At 38.7% G+C, this 18,969-nt stretch overlaps 1 protein-coding gene across 2 annotated transcripts in view; it reads left to right on the top strand.

Annotated features, from left to right (window-relative positions):
• Nucleotides 1-17,961, top strand: part of gpc1b (glypican 1b) — a 64,373-nt gene extending 46,412 nt beyond the window's left edge. For both annotated transcript variants that reach the window (XM_008433799.2, XM_017310173.1), the window contains 8 exons: nt 229-456; nt 1,316-1,479; nt 5,925-6,090; nt 6,828-6,952; nt 9,517-9,645; nt 9,906-10,039; nt 11,500-11,675; nt 13,776-17,961. In XM_008433799.2, coding sequence (XP_008432021.1) covers nt 229-456; nt 1,316-1,479; nt 5,925-6,090; nt 6,828-6,952; nt 9,517-9,645; nt 9,906-10,039; nt 11,500-11,675; nt 13,776-13,981 — 1,328 coding nt within the window. In that variant the 3' untranslated portion in view covers nt 13,982-17,961. The remainder of the gene's footprint in view (nt 1-228; nt 457-1,315; nt 1,480-5,924; nt 6,091-6,827; nt 6,953-9,516; nt 9,646-9,905; nt 10,040-11,499; nt 11,676-13,775) is intronic.
• Nucleotides 17,962-18,969: the final 1,008 nt, after the last annotated feature.

The following is an 18,969-nucleotide window of genomic DNA, read 5'->3' as shown; positions in this document are numbered from 1 at the left end:
GGAGAGATATCAATTCTGCCGTTTTAAAGTGTGAGCATGCCTCCACATAAAATAAGCTATAATAAATAGTCAAAGTTTTCCCAGCCAAATAAAATCCCATCCAATAACTTTATCCTTTGTGATGTTTTCTGAGCTAAAACGATTTGCTGAACAAAGTAGCTGACTACAAGGCTACATTTTACGCCAATATACCTGTTTTTAAATGTGCCTATTTTTTGTGTTTTTCAGGTTACATGGATGATTTAATGAACAGGTCCATGGTCACCCTTCAGGACACGTTCACTTCAACATGGGGCTTTTTATACACCAGAAATTCCCAGCTCTTTCATGACCTGTACCAGGATTTGAGGGACTACTACCGGAGTGCCAGTGTCAATYTGGAGGAGGTGCTGAATGAATTCTGGACTAAGCTGCTGGAAAAGCTTTTTTACCAAGCAAATAAGCAGAGTTCAATAGGTATGCTATTCCAGCAAATGAAGTCTTATTTTGTGTTGTTTCGAAGTGTGTAATGTGGAGTGCTTTGCATATAGGAAAGAAGCAGGTCTATCAAGCTGCACTATTCATACAAAATCCTTTAAAATGTTGTATCATTACCACTAAAAAATGCACCAGACGGCTTAGAGATACAAGTTTAGGTTATAGAACATTATCTCTTATTATTTGAGACAGCAATGTTCAATCCATCTTTCAAAGATGGAAGAAGGATGGTGCAATTGCAAACCTACACAGGCATGAGAGTCCAACCAAACTGTTGGACTGTAAAAAAAGAAAAAGGACATTAATCAGAGAAGCTCCACAAATCTGGTCTTTGTAAAAGATTGGCTACAAAATGATTGGGGGGGGGGAAAAAAGCCGCAAGAACTCCTGTTTGTAGTTTACCACAAGCCATAAAGGGAGCACAGCAAATATGAGGAAGAACATCGGATGAGAAAGAGGTAGAATGTTTTATGTAGTCATGTTTTCTTGAGGGTCCTTGAAAAAAAAAAATTACTTAAAATAATTTAATTTTAATCACTTCACAACAGTATGGCACCATGAACTTAAACTGATTGTTTGCTTTTTTTCTGGTTGGAAAAACAAAAATATTTCTTATGATAATGACACAGAACCAAACCATGAACTGGAGCTACCATCGARTACGAAAATTAAGCAATTTAGCATGTTCATCATTTTGTCTTTTTTAAAGTTATTCCAAGGAGTGCATGAAAAACTAAGATGGTGTCAATTTAAATCATGTTCTATGGACTTGATGCATCTTTGTTTTATGTCAAGCTCTACGAACACAGAAAGTTTTACACATGTTTGCCTSTTACAGACGAGGATTACCAGGAGTGTGTATCAAAGAAAATAGAGACACTTCGACTTTTCGGAGAGGCCCCCCATAAAATGACGATACAGGTCACTCGTACGTTTGTGGCGGCTCGTGCATTCCTCCAGGGACTGCAGACCAGTCGAGAAGTGGTGGGCAAAGTCTTACAGGTAAAACTTCCAGCTCTCAAGTCTACAGATCCTACATTAAAGAGTCCTGTTTTCCACGTCTTGGAAGAATATGTTTACTGGTTTTGAGAAAAAGCAATTTCTACATGTTTTTTATAATGCTGTGTTTCGCTTGCTAAATTTTTATTAAGTGTGCTAAAATGCATGTATCTCCTTAGTGATGCTGCTTACAGCTAAGCTCAAACGGACTCACCCATGCAAGTTTTACCACTACTYATGAGCAGTATGAAGCTGTCTCAGATTAATGTTGGTAGAAGCCATAGACTCTATAAAATATGTCTTGCAGTGTGGACCATCAGCCCTTGCAACCCCAGTTAATGTCAACTCTAAACTGAAAAATGTCTCCCGGGGACATAGGGAGGGTTAATGTGTCCCAAGAGAAATGGTTTTCTCTGCACATAACACAAGAGTAAGGTTAAGATTGGAGCAAGACCAAGAAATCATTTCATGGGGGGAGCCATTTTTGATGCCGCAGCTAAAAGGATCTCTTGTCAGGTATTGGATTAGGAGCGTGGTAAGAGAAGTAACCCGAAGAGGAATGCAGACATGCACTTAGCAAAGAAAGGCATGGATTTAACTCATATTGTTGATGAAAAATAAATAAGTAATGTACAAGAAGACAAAAACCAACTGAGACTTCTTAAAGGGAATTTTCTCCATCCTTTCCGATTTCTCTCGGAGATTTGTAGTATTGCTGGCACAGGGAGAAGGTATTTCCAGTGTAAACAGCATAATTAAATTATTTATTGGATCACACTGGATCACTCCTTACTTAAAACTCAAAATTAAAAGAATATGACTTAGACTCGTTTCATGACTTGAGTAYSTTGAGGCATTCGAATCAACACGGGACTTTTATGCCTTTGCCTGTAATTTGACTCAGGATTTGGGTGGAATACCTTGAGACATTCTTGTGATTTGCAAAACAATGACATGGGTCCCACCTCTGGTAACAAAAGAAAATAAGTTCAACATTCACTCACTCTGATTAGCTCAAATTATGGATTAGTATTGAGGATTCCTTCTGACTGAAGTTGTAAATACATGTGGGTGTTGAAATGGACAAAAAAATGGACAAAGTCAGGACAGAATTTAAATGTAGCTCTCTCACAGAGGTCTTCAGCAAAACTGACGTAAATCAGCAACTTTTCAATGAACGTGTGCATGACTACGAGAAATGACATCGTTGCGAACAAAATCGGCATAAATGATTATTGCTTGAGGCTGGTTTGATTAGAAAATAAAAGCATGCAGTAAAAGATGATAGTGTCTCTAAAGGAAAATAAAAATAAAGCTTAATTAAGTGGCAGATGGTAAAAATAAACGTTGATTGACAGAAAACGGATCTGAGCCAGAACTCGCAGTCTCTCTTTCCAGTAACGCATTAATTCCACCCTTCCTTTGCTCTAGGTTATGCCAGCTGCTTTGTCCTTAACTTTCTCTGGACTGTTTTATTCCCTCGGGAAGGGGAATGTTGGAAGTAGGCCATGTGCTGCACAGCTGACTCCGGAGGCAAGCGGTCTAGATCGTCTCGCTCTGTAGCGCAGTGAGAATGGGAAGTTTAGATATCTGTGCTAATTACAGAAGAGAGACAAGTACTGAGAAAGTTATAAATACTGAGCTACGGGTCAGACAGAGGTGGGGTAGGAAGCGTTGTAAGGTTGAAACTGAGACATGTAAAGTGCGTCCCTCTTAAAGATACATTAACATTAACTGGATAACTTTCAACCACATCTTATGCAATGTAACCATAGGGAGTATTCAGAAAGAGTCATTTGACAATTGTACCTGTGTGCACCACACGTGTAAATGGAGAAATGTGTGAAAAGGATGCTCAACWTAGAGGATATTCTACTTTTTCTCATTAGAGAATTATCATTCACAGGATAGACAGAGAACTTATACCTTCAATAATTCTAATTTGGTCATAATGTTTGCACTAAAATGATTTTATTGCAACCATTGAACAAGCTTTTTATCTTTTAAAATATACAATGAATTGTATTTATTTCTGGGGCCTCTTGGGGAATTTTAGACACTGTGGGTAAGTAAATATTTTATGTAGCAACTAGGTTTCGGCCAGCATAATATTGTGACTTCGTGGTATTTTGGAAGTGACACAACAATTTTTAAGAGCTAATGAGTCAACGATCTTTTTGCCTTAATTTGGAGCAGCTGGCAAACCGTTCCACAGCTTGCCAMATTTAGCTCTGAAATACTGTTACCTTCGGATAAGTGATTYATCGGCCACTGGAAGTTTTTTGCATTAAATTGCATCCTGGCTGAGCACCTCTTTCTGCTCCCCCTCAACTAGTCACAACAAAGATAATCATCTGAGAATTTGGGACTTGTGTGGAGTTCCACACAACCCATTGCATGGCATTCTTTCCTTTTCATACACATTGAATGTTTTCCATGACATTTGTTTGTCTTCTTTAACTGAAAAGTGAGACACTGTTTTCAGTGCAAAGAGACTCACAAAAAGAGAAATCAGCAATAAGGCAATTTTTTTTTGGCTGAATGTAGATTTCTTTGGGGCTCGGACCCCAGCAGAAAGACGTCTATGCTAAGACTCGCCACCAGCTTAGGGCGAAGATTAGGATCTTCTTCCCCCGGGGCCCTGGTGGTGGAGTGGAGACCGGAAAGGAGAGGAGCCTGAAAATCCTGGGAGTGTGAGAGTGGAGATGGGGTGGAGACAGGTTGAAGCCGRCCCGGGAAGCAGAAGGATCTGTGGATGACGAGGTTTATAAGGGGATTCTTGAGCGATGATTGGGTGCGGCAGAGACAAAGTAATTGGATGATGCAAGTGAGGCTGGAGAACGTCTCCCGGCTTGAATTTGCACCTAGGCTTAATTTCTCCACCAGCTGAGCAAAGCACAGAAAAATGTGGGGGGAGGGCCAGCACTAGTTAACTTTGTGCACCGTAAAGTTAACTAGTGTCCTTGTAGGACAAGAACATTAAATGACACAGAAAATTCTAGTTATCCCATCACTTTCTTTCCCATCTCTTTAAAAGGATCTTAAGCCATAGTTTGAAATTGCTGCTGCTTAAGATTGGAGCATAACTTGCTACTGATAACCAACTCATCAAGTACACAGAACAAGTATTTTTAGGATTATATACCAAAGCTTTACCATCATTTGTGTTTTAAAGGTCATGTTTAATCCACATTTATGTCAGCAAAAATGATATGAACCTTAGTTGAGCTCACATTACATTGCTTGTTTCATCCTATCGTGTCTTTTTGGTATTCTGCCCAGTCGTTGCTGTATACTCAACTAACTCTTCTGCTCACTTAAAAGCAATCATCTGACTCATCCTTAGCTAATGAGGGCAACGGTATGGATGGAAAAATGGGGAGGAAAAAAAGGAGTGAAGGAATGAGGATGTGACTCATCTGTCATATGAGTTGAAATTGTGTATGGAAATGTGTTCTTTTTTTTTCTTTTCTGTTTCCCTTGCACTTTATGTTGCCTCTTTAGCACAAATGACATTTTACTTCCACTTATTCAGATTTAAGAAAATCTAGATTAATTGCCTAACATGGCAAGTCAATCTTTTTTCAGTTACAGTACCTTAGATACTTCTATGGAAAGTTGACTTAAGCACATTCCATATTTTGCAGAACCATCAAAGCGTCTTTGTCTTTTCTCGCTATCATACATTATTGCCCTATTTTTACTCCAGATTTGATCAAATGTGGCTTTAACTGGGACTTTACGACTGGAGGAGGAGTTTCCAGTAAAAGCATCAAGCTGGCCCAGATGTCAGCTTAGAAGAGCTTTGTATGCGTAGCTGGGCTCATTCCACCTCTCTCCTTCTTTCTCCCTCTTGCGCACAGACACACACACTCCATACTTCTTGAGGTTTTGTATGCATAGCTGTACTCTCTTGTGAACAGAGCTTACTGGTATTAACCCAGTTTCACTTTTCACGCACGAAGGCCTCTTCCCCTTTGGGAATGGCCTTGTGGAATAGGAAGAGAAATGCAGGAGGCAGGGAGGACAGAGTGGGGGGCTGAGAACACTTGTATCAATGTCAGGGTCTTTTCATCACATGTAAAAAAGAAAAAATACATTTTAACTTTGTGGTTTCCAAGGGAACAGTGCTAAGAAGAAACTACGGTGCAAACTCAAAGTTCGCCACAGGAGGTGACTTCCTACTGTTTTGTGGCTGTTACTGCCTCAGCAAAAAAAAACCATACTCTTCACATTACATAAAATAAAGCTACTTTTGCATAACCCAATTTTTATTTCTCCAGTAGAATAAAAAAGTCTCACAAAAAAAAAAGAGATCAAATGTCCAGGTTCATTAACTTTTGATTTCAGGCTTTCACTTTAGAAAAATGAGACGTGTTTGACAGAACAGTGTTTTTATTTTTGTCATGATGGGACCAAAGTTTATTTTTTCCTTTGCCTGACCAYAGGTGCCACTGAGCCAGAAGTGCGTGGGAGCTATTATGAGAATGACTTACTGTCCCCACTGTCGTGGTATGCCCACTGCTAAACCCTGTGCCAACTACTGCAGCAACGTCATGAAGGGCTGCCTCGCCAACCAGGCTGACCTCCATACAGAATGGTCACATCTAGCAGGTCAGAGGACATTCACACGTACTMATACACATTGCGAGGATACTGTAAAAGTACATGTATTCATACAAAGACATTTTTGTGCAAACCTTTTGATTTGGCGTGGAGTGTACTAGTAATACAGCATCKTTTTGCGACTTGACACAACCTTTATATGAAAAACTTAACTGTATATTATGCTGTCRACAATTAATGTCAGCATCAAAGCAAAGTAGAGTTGAATTAATTCCAGCTATCACTAAAATCTGCTTTGCGATGGATTCAGAAGTCTTAACTTGCACAACATCAACACCATCTTTTAGGGGAATATAGACCSTAWGAGAGTCAATGCAACTTYTGAAGTATTTGGTGCAATAAATGSATAACACTGGCAAAACAAATCTGTAAAMAATATTATGACATAACTTCTGTTCATTGATTTCCAACATTATATGAAAACCATTGAAGTAATGGGACAAAACRTCTTTCACTTTAGCCCGCCTACATTGAATGTCCCATTCTTTTCAAGTTTTTCCATATAACTTTGCAAATCATTAACTAGCAGGTGTGTCCTATAATTGTTTACCTTCCATAGTATGATACTCAAGCACCAAGGATTCAGGTCACCTGCATATCTTCTCATGATGTCGTTTGTTTATTAACACGCTGTGTTAATAAAAGTTGCTGAACAAATKAGCAAAATTTTATACTAAAAAACAAGTTATTCTGTCATTGTTTCTTATWTTTTTAATGCTTTACAGATACAATGATTGAGGTGGGAGAGCGCCGCTTGGATGATGTGGAAAGCATGATCCTTTACCTCCCAAATCAGATATCAGAAGCCATGTTTAGTATGATGGATAACATGGAAACCATCAACAGCAAGGTGAGATTGCACTTTGATTTACACATGGAGATTTAAATGCCTACTAGGCTGCAAAGACTGTTTTTATTACAAATAAAAAATGATGTACTGATCTTCTGCTTACCCGGGTCTGGGTCGCAGGGACAGCCCCATTAGCAAAGGGGCTCAGACGTCCCTCTTCTGTGCCACTTATGCTAGCTCCCGAGAATAACCTTGCAGCAACCCCTATAGCATGACTTGAGGAACGTGGTTGTAAGCCATCTGAAGAGATAAAAAAAAAAACAACTGGACTGAACAATCAAACTCCCCTGGATCTCTGAGCTGTGGCTTGATGGAAAAAAAAAATCTTGTTTACTTTTCAATTCTCAGGACAGAAGCTAAATCGCTTCTTCTGGATCTGAGACTCGACAGACTGTCAAAGTCAAAGAGTAAAATTCAACCAGATATTCCTAGGCATCCTATAGTATGCATAGCAGGGACACTCTCCTTGGTCCTCTTACTTACAAATTGTTAATGTGTCCATGTCTACCACTCTGCAGGTGTGGTCCCAATTCTCGAGATAACTATAGCCCTTGTGTCTACAAATGGGGACCAACCCCACACACGTAAAACTTGTATCATTTCCCACAGTCCTCTATGTTTGCCTCAGTCCTCGACGCACAAGGGTTAAAGAGGCAGGTCAAAACTGCTGACAAGGAATCGTTTAACTTCTATATTGCAGTGACTTCTGAAGTGGTAATGGAATCACCTTCTCTTGAGTCCTGAGCCCTGCGTCCTCCCAGKTGGAAACATGMCTTGTTTCCACTGWGCAGCGTGGCACTGCTCAGTGTGTTTTGGTTTTTCTATTTAGCCCAATTCCATTGTAAAAACGTCCCATTCAATCAAACCCGAACCACACCACTCCTGGATCTCCTTTAGTTGTAAGTTCATAGGACAGAGGCACAGTATGACTCAGTTGGAGCTGCTGGCGTCACACAGCATAGTCCGTTGATTTGGAAACAGAAAAACCTGTTTCAYAAGACTCCTATTTTCACCTGCAGACTTCTGTGTTGCTGCTGGAAGGAATATTTACTTGAAAAGTAATTAAAAGTTTTCAAAAGCTTTAAAAATGTCAAATGTGTTTTCTAAAGATGTAAAAATAGCATCATGGATAAAAAGTCTCCACTGCCTGATATATATTGAAGTASTGTCTTTTATGTCTAGTCTTTCCACAGTCTTTGTTTACATAATACACTAAGCGTCTCTCGCCACATTGACGCYATTGTACTGCTTCTTATATCTAGTTGAAAATGGATGGTTTTGAGTCATGATGCAATCTGCAGGCAAGGCTTTTATTTACAGGCATAATGATGTTTGGGTAGCAGTTCTATATGGCATTCAACAGCAACTGGCAATAGTACAAAACAAACTGACTGAGCTGTTCAGTGAAGTTGGAAATCCAGGTGGATGGCAGGAGGAGAAATCAAAGCTTCCTCTGTTCAGGTTTCCTAAAAGGGCCGGTCTGGCCTGGGNAAGACTCCTATTTTCACCTGCAGACTTCTGTGTTGCTGCTGGAAGGAATATTTACTTGAAAAGTAATTAAAAGTTTTCAAAAGCTTTAAAAATGTCAAATGTGTTTTCTAAAGATGTAAAAATAGCATCATGGATAAAAAGTCTCCACTGCCTGATATATATTGAAGTASTGTCTTTTATGTCTAGTCTTTCCACAGTCTTTGTTTACATAATACACTAAGCGTCTCTCGCCACATTGACGCYATTGTACTGCTTCTTATATCTAGTTGAAAATGGATGGTTTTGAGTCATGATGCAATCTGCAGGCAAGGCTTTTATTTACAGGCATAATGATGTTTGGGTAGCAGTTCTATATGGCATTCAACAGCAACTGGCAATAGTACAAAACAAACTGACTGAGCTGTTCAGTGAAGTTGGAAATCCAGGTGGATGGCAGGAGGAGAAATCAAAGCTTCCTCTGTTCAGGTTTCCTAAAAGGGCCGGTCTGGCCTGGGRTGAACTGTGGCCTGGTGGGAGTGTCTCTCACCTGTGTCAATATGGTAACCACACAGTGTGAGCCTTTGATTCTCATCTCTTTATGAAAGTGCTGTGTTTAAAGTTCAGCGACATTCATTCTGGCATGTAGCTTTATCCCAGCAGTAATGTACTGCAGTATCATTGATWAAATATATTGGAGCATATGGTTTTTAATACAGTTTTTAAAAACCTGTTTGAAATAAATCAAGTAAAATCAAATTTTTTTCCTGTGCATGAAGTTTCAGACATCTTGTTCTCATGTCTCTGTGTTTCAATACATTGTCTAACCTGTATAATCGATGGGGACAAGTAAGACTCAATTAGCTGTGAGTCAGGCTACATATGAAAGCAATGGCTGATTCTTGGGTCATGCAAATAATCAGCGCCATGTGTCAAAAAATAAGATTTGTTTCTACTTCTACCAAAAAACTGTTGCACAATCACTGAGWGCGCTTAATCGCATCAACCTTTACCCTCTCATTAATTTGTCCTCTTTCTGATGTTTTTCCCCACCCTCTTCTTTTCTTCTTATGTTTTCTTGATTCCACCTCCTCCAGCTGTTCCAGGCATGTGGCAGCCTCAGCGAAGGAGGAGCCACCAGCTCCGGATTTGAAGATATTACGAGTAGAAGAAGGGTCGTAGTCGATGACAGGTTGGGAGGGAGTGTCACCAAAATGGCGAAGTCGGTTAGTATTTCTCTAGCTGATTCTAAGCTTCCCTGGCCTGTTCAGATGTGCACATCATTGGAAGTTAAACCCCTTTAGCTTGTGCACTCAGCTTTGCGTGGACAACTATTCAATGATTAGAAGCTGATAAATATTAGATGGGCGAATCAGTCAGAAAATGCACACTGTTGATGACAAGTACTTTATTTTCCTCACCCCTTCTATTTGAGGCTGTTTTGTTACTGTTTCTGTCAATGATGTCATGATCAATTCTGCTTTAGGTGTCAGGCGTCAACATGAAGCTGAGAGAAATTCGACCATATTGGGTTTCCCTACCAAAAGTCCTTTGCAGTGACAGAGTTGCCAGTGGAACAGGGGCTGAGGACAAGTGCTGGAATGGCATGAGTCGTGCCAGGTAACGATGAATGACAAAGGAATTTGTTGTGAAAGCTTAAKTTTTTTTTTTTTTTTTYTTATATATCATTCAGCTTTTTCACAAAAAATGTATATTATGGGGATAATTAGATGTAAATCACTGTGTCGTTATTTCAAAGCTTAGCAATTAGGGTTATTCCCCAGCCAGATTTTTGCCAAAACAAGGAAAATCACTTTTAGCAAAAAAAAAAAAAAAAGACATTTTAGGAAGGTTGTGATATTTGAAAAGAGGTGGGAAGATATTCCACTTAATTTCACCCCATATTTCTTTTAAGCATAAGATATTTTATTAGTGAGCTTTTTCTTGCTATTTCTGACAATTTTTCTGATATTTATCAAACCCAAAAGAGAGCAAACACCAAGTGCAAATCAACAACTCTTCTCCTTACATCTTGTAAAGTTTAACTGTAAATATGTGTTTTCTAATTGTGTCATGTTTCAATTTTTCCTGTTCTCTACTTCAAGGGTACTCAACAGTCACACAACATATAATTGAGCAAATATTTCTCCATGCAGTGTGCACACTGTGACTTTTATACTTAATTATAACCCTCTTCCTTTTCACTGAAGGAGTTTTGAATATTTTCTAGTAGAGGTTGTTTTTGTGCGTCAAATAAGTTCTCTGTAATTCAATAAAATTCAAGTTCGACATTTTTTTTTGAGTTTGTGTAATGATAGAAAAATGTAGTTTGTTCTTTAAAGGGAACAAACAAGACAATTTGAGTTTCTTTGAGTGTTTTAATTGCCAACAAGGAAAAGTACACAAAATTGGTATGTCAGTTCACATCTAACAAACAGTTAGAAGGATTCTGTTTTCATTCTGAGTCTGTGCAAAGATGCATCAATGGGTGATTTTTGCAGCCTTGAACAAAACGCCTGACACAGGTCAGTTTCTTGCCTCATAGACAGGAAATGATAATGAACAAACATTGTTTTCAACAGATGTCTCTAACTTGTGTCCTCAATCACGCTKGGTGAACGGGAGGCTAAAATTGCTCAAATAAAAGCAGAGATTTTCTGGATGCAAACGATGATCAGTTATTCTATCACAGTGACAACATTTTGTAGCTGACTTAGGCTATATTCACACAACAGGTTTGAATGCTCATTTCCAATTATTTGCTTAAACCCGATTTGTTTTCACTTGGTCATCTACACTCCAAATTACCTGACTGCAATGACAGTTCTGTGTGAACGGTTTAAGTCCCTAAAGCGACCCGCATGTGCAGAGGAGGAACGCTGACGTCACACACAAGCGCATTGTTCATGGAGGCAATAGAGGATGGAGCAGCTTATAGATAGATTTTAAAGCCGACTGTGTTAAATTAGCCTTAGGGTCACTACAAAGTCATTAAAATAAGCATATCAAGGTAAAACTGGTAAAGATGTGCTGTGACCATTTATTTACCATGACAATCTTGAAATGCTTACGTTTATCAGGTATCTGCCTGAGGTGATTGGTGATGGCCTAGCCAGTCAGATCAACAACCCTGAAGTGGAGATCGACATCACCAAACCAGACATGAAAATCCGCCAACAAATAATGCAGCTGAAGATCATGACCCATCGGCTGAAGAATGCTCTTAATGGCCAGGATGTGGATTTTCAAGATGCCAGTGAGTATTTTGAAACATAGTTTTTAATACCCTCTTTTTTCCATCCATCACCGTCGTCTGGAAACAAATCTATCTGATCCATGCTGATCTAAGCAGTTGGGCTTTTTATCTATTTCCTTGATATTTTTTAGAAACCTTGTAAAATTAAATTAGAGGGATTGATTCATTTGTTTTAATTAATGACTTTCAAGGTGAGTGACATGCAACAAAATGTGATTCTTTACCATTTGCATTTACCAAATACATTTTCAACTTCAATAATTACAAAATTATTTCATAGTTACGTTTWTCAACATGAAATATCAGTTTGAATTCCAGCGCTTTTAAAAATGACTTGTCAATGATCTTACTAAGAAAGCTTTTAGAAAAGAACTGAATTTGCTATTGAAATTTAAATATKTAATATTGTGCTATCAGGTCATTGCTATAATGATTGTGTGTAGCTCTTACATACATTTTGTTGGTGTGTTGCCTTTTACTCCTAGCCTTTGACTCTCCTTGTTYGTCACAAGTTATTTTCAAACATTCTAATTTGTCATTCTTGTAATTAAGGAGATTGTTTCGTAGCTTTCTCTCAGCCAACTGACTGACACTTCACCACTACTTAAGAGGCAGTGCAGCTACTGTATAATATGACCTGCATTATTATATGTCCAGGTGGTTTTCTTACACTGATRCAGAATCATGGACTGGGCACAGCATAAAACGGAAATGACTTATTTGCAAGAGAAAGATTACATTGCAGAGGCTTCTGGGGCTCTGGCTTCTGGAACCAGCATCTGTAAAATAAGGCAAAGACTGTGAGACGGGCGATGACTTACAGTAAACACTCAGATTGCAGAACAGCTTACGGTCTTGTGAGGTGGCACAGTCATTGGCAGGGGCAGAGATTCAACCTGCGCAGACCTTCATACAAGTTTAGTCCAGAGCTGCATAGAGCGAGTGGTTTGTGAGGGCGAAGTCTGAGCAGTGGAAGGTTTGGAGAGCGGACAGGCAGGTAGGTGGTTTTAGAGCTGCCGTGGTTGACTGAGGAGGTAGGTGTCTGGAGGAGATTTGACACAAGGAACTTTGACGAGGTGTTTTGTGAAGTAGCCAGAAATGAGTTCAACCTGGAGAGCACAGAGTAGTGAAGAAATAGGCAGGTGCTCAGGACAGGCAGTTTTTTTAACTGGAAACTACAGATTTTAGKGCYAGCAGTCAGACCCTGGTGGCTTGATTATACCCAGAATAGGCAAACTATCAGGCATCATATAATCCTTCAACATCTCCTTAAGAGCTTTACCTGGTGATTTGATAATTGCAGCCAAGTGTGTCATCTGCAAAAACATCCACCTCGCCCAGTCCCTGAAGGAAAAGTCTCTCAAGCACACGCGCACACACACACACACACACACGCGCACACACACACGCACACACACACACAAGCATAAACGTACAAACTAGATCCTGACATAAACAACTGGAGAAAACTTGCACTTTCCCTGACATCGCATTAATAAACTTTAAACCACAGTAACGGAATGACAAAATCTTTGAAGACTTGGAACTCTAAAGTCTTAGTACTGCATCATACTTTGATATGGGTAACTGGCCCCTGTTTGCTTGTGACATGAACTTCATCAACACCTAAAAAAACTGTGGCTCCTTGGCTTAGGAGAAAATCACATCTATTTACTAGGCTACCAGCTGAGTAGAAAGGTAACACTGTCACTTATCTTATCATTGTGCMAAATTGAAACACAAGGTACTGTATATATGCAACAGTGTCACAGCTGTATAATTATCTTCTCAAATCTTGGTTGATATGCTGCTAATTTTTTATCAAGATAAACTGAAATCATTATCTCTTAATTTATTTGTAAAGTTGTTAATATTTCCAAGACATATGAGACAGCTTTTGTGCATTGTTTAACCTGGAAAATCCATAAGGTAGGCTTTCAAAGAATGCTCTTGTAGCAACGCAACATTAAGAAAATTAAGTGAAAGATGTATTTTCCTATTCTTTGACATATTAGAGAGGGGAACTTAATGTAAAGACATATAAAATGCAATTACCACATGCTAAATAGGCACAGAAACACCCTTTTTTTTTCTTTATAGGTGATGATGTCAGTGGATCAGGAAGTGGCATGTGTGCAGATGACATGTGTTCCCGGGGGCCACGCCTCGTTGCCCCTGTGACCGAACCACCCAGAGTCTATGCCTACCCACCAAGGAACAAGGAAGTCAGAGGTTCAGCRTCACAAAGTCTCCCTTCATTCAGCATCCTCTTGSTTTCACTGCTCATCCTGTTGCTGCGGCGATAATTGGTGGGAGAGTTCTTCTTCCTGGGACTGAGTTTGGGACATGGGGGACTGGAGAGTTTTAACAGACAGGGAGGAAACATTAGGGGTTAGTTACTTTGCCAAAAGTAAGCCAATTAATAGAAACGATAGCAAAAATTACTCRAATGGACCTTCTTTGGTTTTAAAACACAATGGAGTCATGAGTGTTTCTGTGTTTCTGTTCTTCTCCTGTTCTTTATTTGTCGGTATTCTATGACACTGTTAGAGTTGGTCTTTTGGCATCCTCTAATAGTTTGTTTCTAGTCTTTGGGTTCTCTAAAGTAATATTTTCACCCAGGACATTATAMGACTGTACAGCTAGCAGTAATTTAGATATTGACATGATGGGAAGAAGAAGACTGGAGCAATGCGGTTGCCTCTACGTGCACATTTGATCTCCACTTTTAATCTGTAGAAATTATTTATTTATTAGAAGTTATCAATAGAGCAATAATTAGACTATTCACACCACTGGTTTAAAAGCAAAAAATACAAACTAGATATTCAAAAGACATCTTTCAGGAAGGATAATCTGAACAACATGACCCATTAGACCTGTTGATGCATTAGGCTTTGCAGTGTTATTACATATAATCTTTTTCTGCGGCGGGATCTGAGCTGATGCCGTCAGCACTTTCTGCCCGTTTATCTCTAATCTGCAATAAAAGTCGTCATAATATTCACACAGACATGTCCTTTCTACACTGGGGAGAAACGTGTCCCGTTTTCCATTCCAATCCATCCACTCCTCCATTTGCTCCCAACACATCCAACTCCAACACCACTCAGTTTCCCCATTCTCCTGCTGGCAGGGTAGCATCAAGCTGAGGTTCCGGTTTAAGCAAAAGCGCTCACCCGACCGGACATAGTCTCAGTTGACAGAGAGTGGAACAGCGTAGTTAGTTAGAAGGCTGCCCTCTTGAGAGAGCAGAAATGTACGCAGAAGCAGAAATACAACTTTCCTGCCCTCACCCTGTTCAGTACTTTTTATCAATGTTCACGGCAGATCAAAGCTGTTGTACACAGTCAGAATTTTAGTGCTGTGGGCTTTATGTTGTGCGTGTAGCAACAATTACAGTCAAGGCAAATCAAGCACATCCTTGAAATTTACTATTGTTTTAATGGCAGACGAAGCGGTGTACATATTTTTTGTTTGTTCTTTTTTTTTTTTTTTGCTTTCTTTTGGAAAATACCAAAATAATTCTCCCACTTATGTATTTCTATCATGACCTGTTTGCCATTTATTTCCATGCAACTTTTCCATATGAGTGCTACTTCTTAGTCTGACTCCTTTCTCCCCCGTTTTTTTTCTTCTTTTTTTTTGCTCATCAAAGACCTATAGAGCTTTCTTCATGCTTCTACATAATGTCGAGGCAAAGATGACAATGACACAGTGCTTTGTTACGTGTCAACCTTCCAGGGAATGTTTTGGGAAAACATTATACCTTTTCCTGATAAGATGCTTGCTAGGGAGAAACCATGCACCACATTTTAATTCAAAGATGTGTTGCAGTTCTCAGTTCAAATGAATTCACATGCAGGATGAGGGACAATGCTTGCATGTATGTATGAGTTCATTGCGTAAATCTGAATGTGTGTACTTGTCTGTGACCGATAAAGCAAAGAGGGGACAAACAAAAGAGCCTGTATAAATCTTGTTTGGATGGCACAGAAAGGAAATCTATTAAAACGTTCTGGTCTATTAAAATGCTCCGGTCTAACAATGTATGACAGAGCGCTGTTAAACTGACAGCAATAGGAGATTAATATAGTCAATTTTTCAAAAATAGCATTTTCAACTACTGCTGTAATAGCTCACATTCTGTATTAATGGCTTCTGTACTGTCAGAATTGCATGTGACAACGAGATTGAAATAGAGGAATTAAATTGATGTGATTTTGAAAATGTGTCACTGCTCCAGATGGGACAGTCCGTGGAAGTTTATGTTAAAAAAAACAATATTCTCTGTGCACCTAGATTTTTGGAAATAATGAAACTCCAAAGTGCATTTCTTTCATGTGATAATAGAAAAGTCTCTTATATAGTCTTCTTTCCTTTTTTTTTTCTTTTATTTTTAGAAAAAAAAAGAGCTCTATTAATGAATGAGTTGTTTCTGTTTGACTGTGTATGTCTTTTTTTTTTTTTTTTGTCCCCGGTTAGAAAATGTGCCTGAGACTGCCTTTGATACTTTGGGGTCAAATTAAAGGTATAAAGAGAGAAATTGTACAATGTTGGTTGGTTAAAAAAAAAAAAAACACAATGTATTTTAACAAAAAACCTGTAGTAACACTGCAAGGGTCTCAGTGTGTGACTGAGAATAAATGTGAACGTCCTAATAAAAGCAAGAAATTACTCTCTGTCATGGTGACATTCCAGCTCAAAGACAACCCTTTGACTTCAGAACGATAGCTTCAATTTCAGTGACTCCCTCACAATGACATTGGCTGAAATTTGCACAACCCCCTCCAAACCTCACCCTTTTTTTTYCAACCATTTTCTGATCTCATTAGTTTGCTCTCCTTGTCCCCCTCCCATTTACCAAAACATGCACTTTTATGAGGCCACAAAATGGTATTGTCTGCACAAAGACATCACAAGGTACTCGATCAATGAGAAAGTCAACACCTTCCAGAAATGACTATTGATTTGGGAATGTGTGTGTATGCAGATAGATGTGGTCCGGCATGCTGAGTCCTGTTTGAGGACGGTGACGGAGTGTAAACATGAAGCTCCAAAGTGTGAAAGGAAGCTTGACAATGGTTTGCACTGATCTCAGGTCAGCATGTATTCTACAACCCTGCCTTGRGTCATCGCTGCTCGGTTCCTTGCAAAAGTATTCATACCCCCTTTTTACCCATTTGTCACTTTACAAACACAAATTAGAATAAATTTGATTTAGATTTTTTTTTTTTTTGTGATGGACCAAAGCAAAGCATCACATTAATGTCAAGTCGAAGGAAAATGTTTTCAATGTTTTTTTTTTTGTTTTGTTTTTTTACAAATAAGAATTTGAAAAATCTATGTTTATGAATTCAGCACCAATTTTCAAAATCACATTTTGCTGCAATTGCATCTTTTAAGTGAAATACCTGAGCAAGATTTGTACATCTAAAGACTAAACATCTTTCCAATTTTGTTTCCAACATAGCTCAAGCTCAGTCAGATTGGATGGAGACATGAAGTTTTAAGTTTTGGTACAAAATCTAAATTTGATTTATATCTGGACTTTGAGTAGATCATTCTAATGCTTGAATATTCTTTAATCTAAACCCCTTTGTCCCGTGTTTAGGGTCGTTGTTCTGCTGGAAGGCGACCCTTAGAGCATTGCTCTGCATTTTTTGCACCRTTCTTCYTCTGACCAAATTTAAGTAGTTTTCCCAAATTTGCTTAACTGATTTATCCCCACAGCATGATACTGCCACCACCATGTTTCACTGTGTGAATGGTRTRTTCACGATGATGCACATTGCCAGTTTTCTRTCACACATTGTGGTTTGCATGTTGGCTAGGACGTTCAGTATTGTGCTTACCTGACCAGAGCACACATTTCCACTTGCTCTGTGTGTCCACTACAAGACTTGTGGAAAACTGTGAACTGGATTTAAAGTGGCTGTTTTTCAACAATGGTTTTCTACTTGCCTCTACTGTATGAACACTTTTGCAATGCACAGAAGGTGGCAAAACCACAATGCATACTACCCATCTCAAAACCAATGTCCTTTTTATTTGCGCTGGGAGCTTGAAGAGTGTTTCAAAGTGGTAACCATGTATGGGGAAAAGAAATGTTTTATTTCTGGTTTAGATTTACATTGATTTTATTGTTATCAGAAATTTATTGAGAGTCTGTTTCTATGGTGAAAACAGGTGCCRTAAAGAGMTGGAGAAATATCTACAATAACATGTCTCACTTGCTGTTGTACCTGCAATATTGTGTCAATTATATACATTGTAAGATTTTCAACTTCCCTGTGTCTGGTCTCTTCAATCAAGGCTGTGATTTTATGGGTGTCTCTTGAAAATTTAAGTGGAATCATATGAGGACGTGCAAGTGCATCGCAATGACTTAAAATACTAAAAAGATACCAAAAAGTMGCATTTGTTTCAGTAATTACATTTTTAAAATGTACACATTTTTTACACTTTGACCTTCCATTCAACTTTCCATTGAAATAACTGAACGCAGCAATTTGAACATCTAACATTTGAAGATAAGTTTTAGSTTTCTTTCTTGAGATTGTGAGTAACTTTCTGCTAGTCACTTTCAACAAAGYAGTCTTTCTATGATGGTGTAAACTCTATYCATAAGCATTATATGTTAAACAGCTTTTTTATTGTTATTGTTGTCATTTTATATAATATARCCCCTTTTTTTAATAAGCTTATTTCTAACTTTATGTWTACTAATCTATGCTCATTGAACACATTCACAGAACTAAATGCTGGAACTATCCAGTTGTGAGTTAAAGACATTTATAATATGACCTTCTTAAGGTACTGAAATGTATCAACTGTTCAGTAATATTCTAATTTATTAAAATGGACTTGTATTTTCTCCAACTAKCTGCCTACATGAGAGAGAATGAATGCATAAGTGAACGGCTTTCGAGAAGAGAAATGTGCAATACTCACTGAACTGATCACACCATCTGTTCGAGTCAATTTCTTGGAGTGCAGTGGGGGATTCCACTACCTGGAAAAGGCCATTGTTTTCCAGGAATTATGTCAGAAGTGACAACCGCTGTCAAGTGTTGTCACGCTGCAAAGCGGCCACATGCTCAGAGCTCACTAAGTGCATTCTCTTGTTTCTGTGTGAAGACAATAGTATGATAAGACCTCTTGGGSTTTAAAAAAGGGCCCCCTTTACAGTGATCGTATGGGAGACACTCACAAACAGACCCTTGTGAAACTGAGTAAATGCAAGAAGTGCAAACCACACTGTAGTAGCATCTGCACAGTCGTCTTTTTTTTT

Source organism: Poecilia reticulata, linkage group LG17, assembly GCF_000633615.1.
Source record: "Poecilia reticulata strain Guanapo linkage group LG17, Guppy_female_1.0+MT, whole genome shotgun sequence".
Classification (NCBI taxonomy): Eukaryota; Metazoa; Chordata; class Actinopteri; order Cyprinodontiformes; family Poeciliidae; genus Poecilia; species Poecilia reticulata.
Note: the sequence above shows the minus strand (reverse complement) of the source record. Positions and strands in the feature narration are given on the sequence as shown.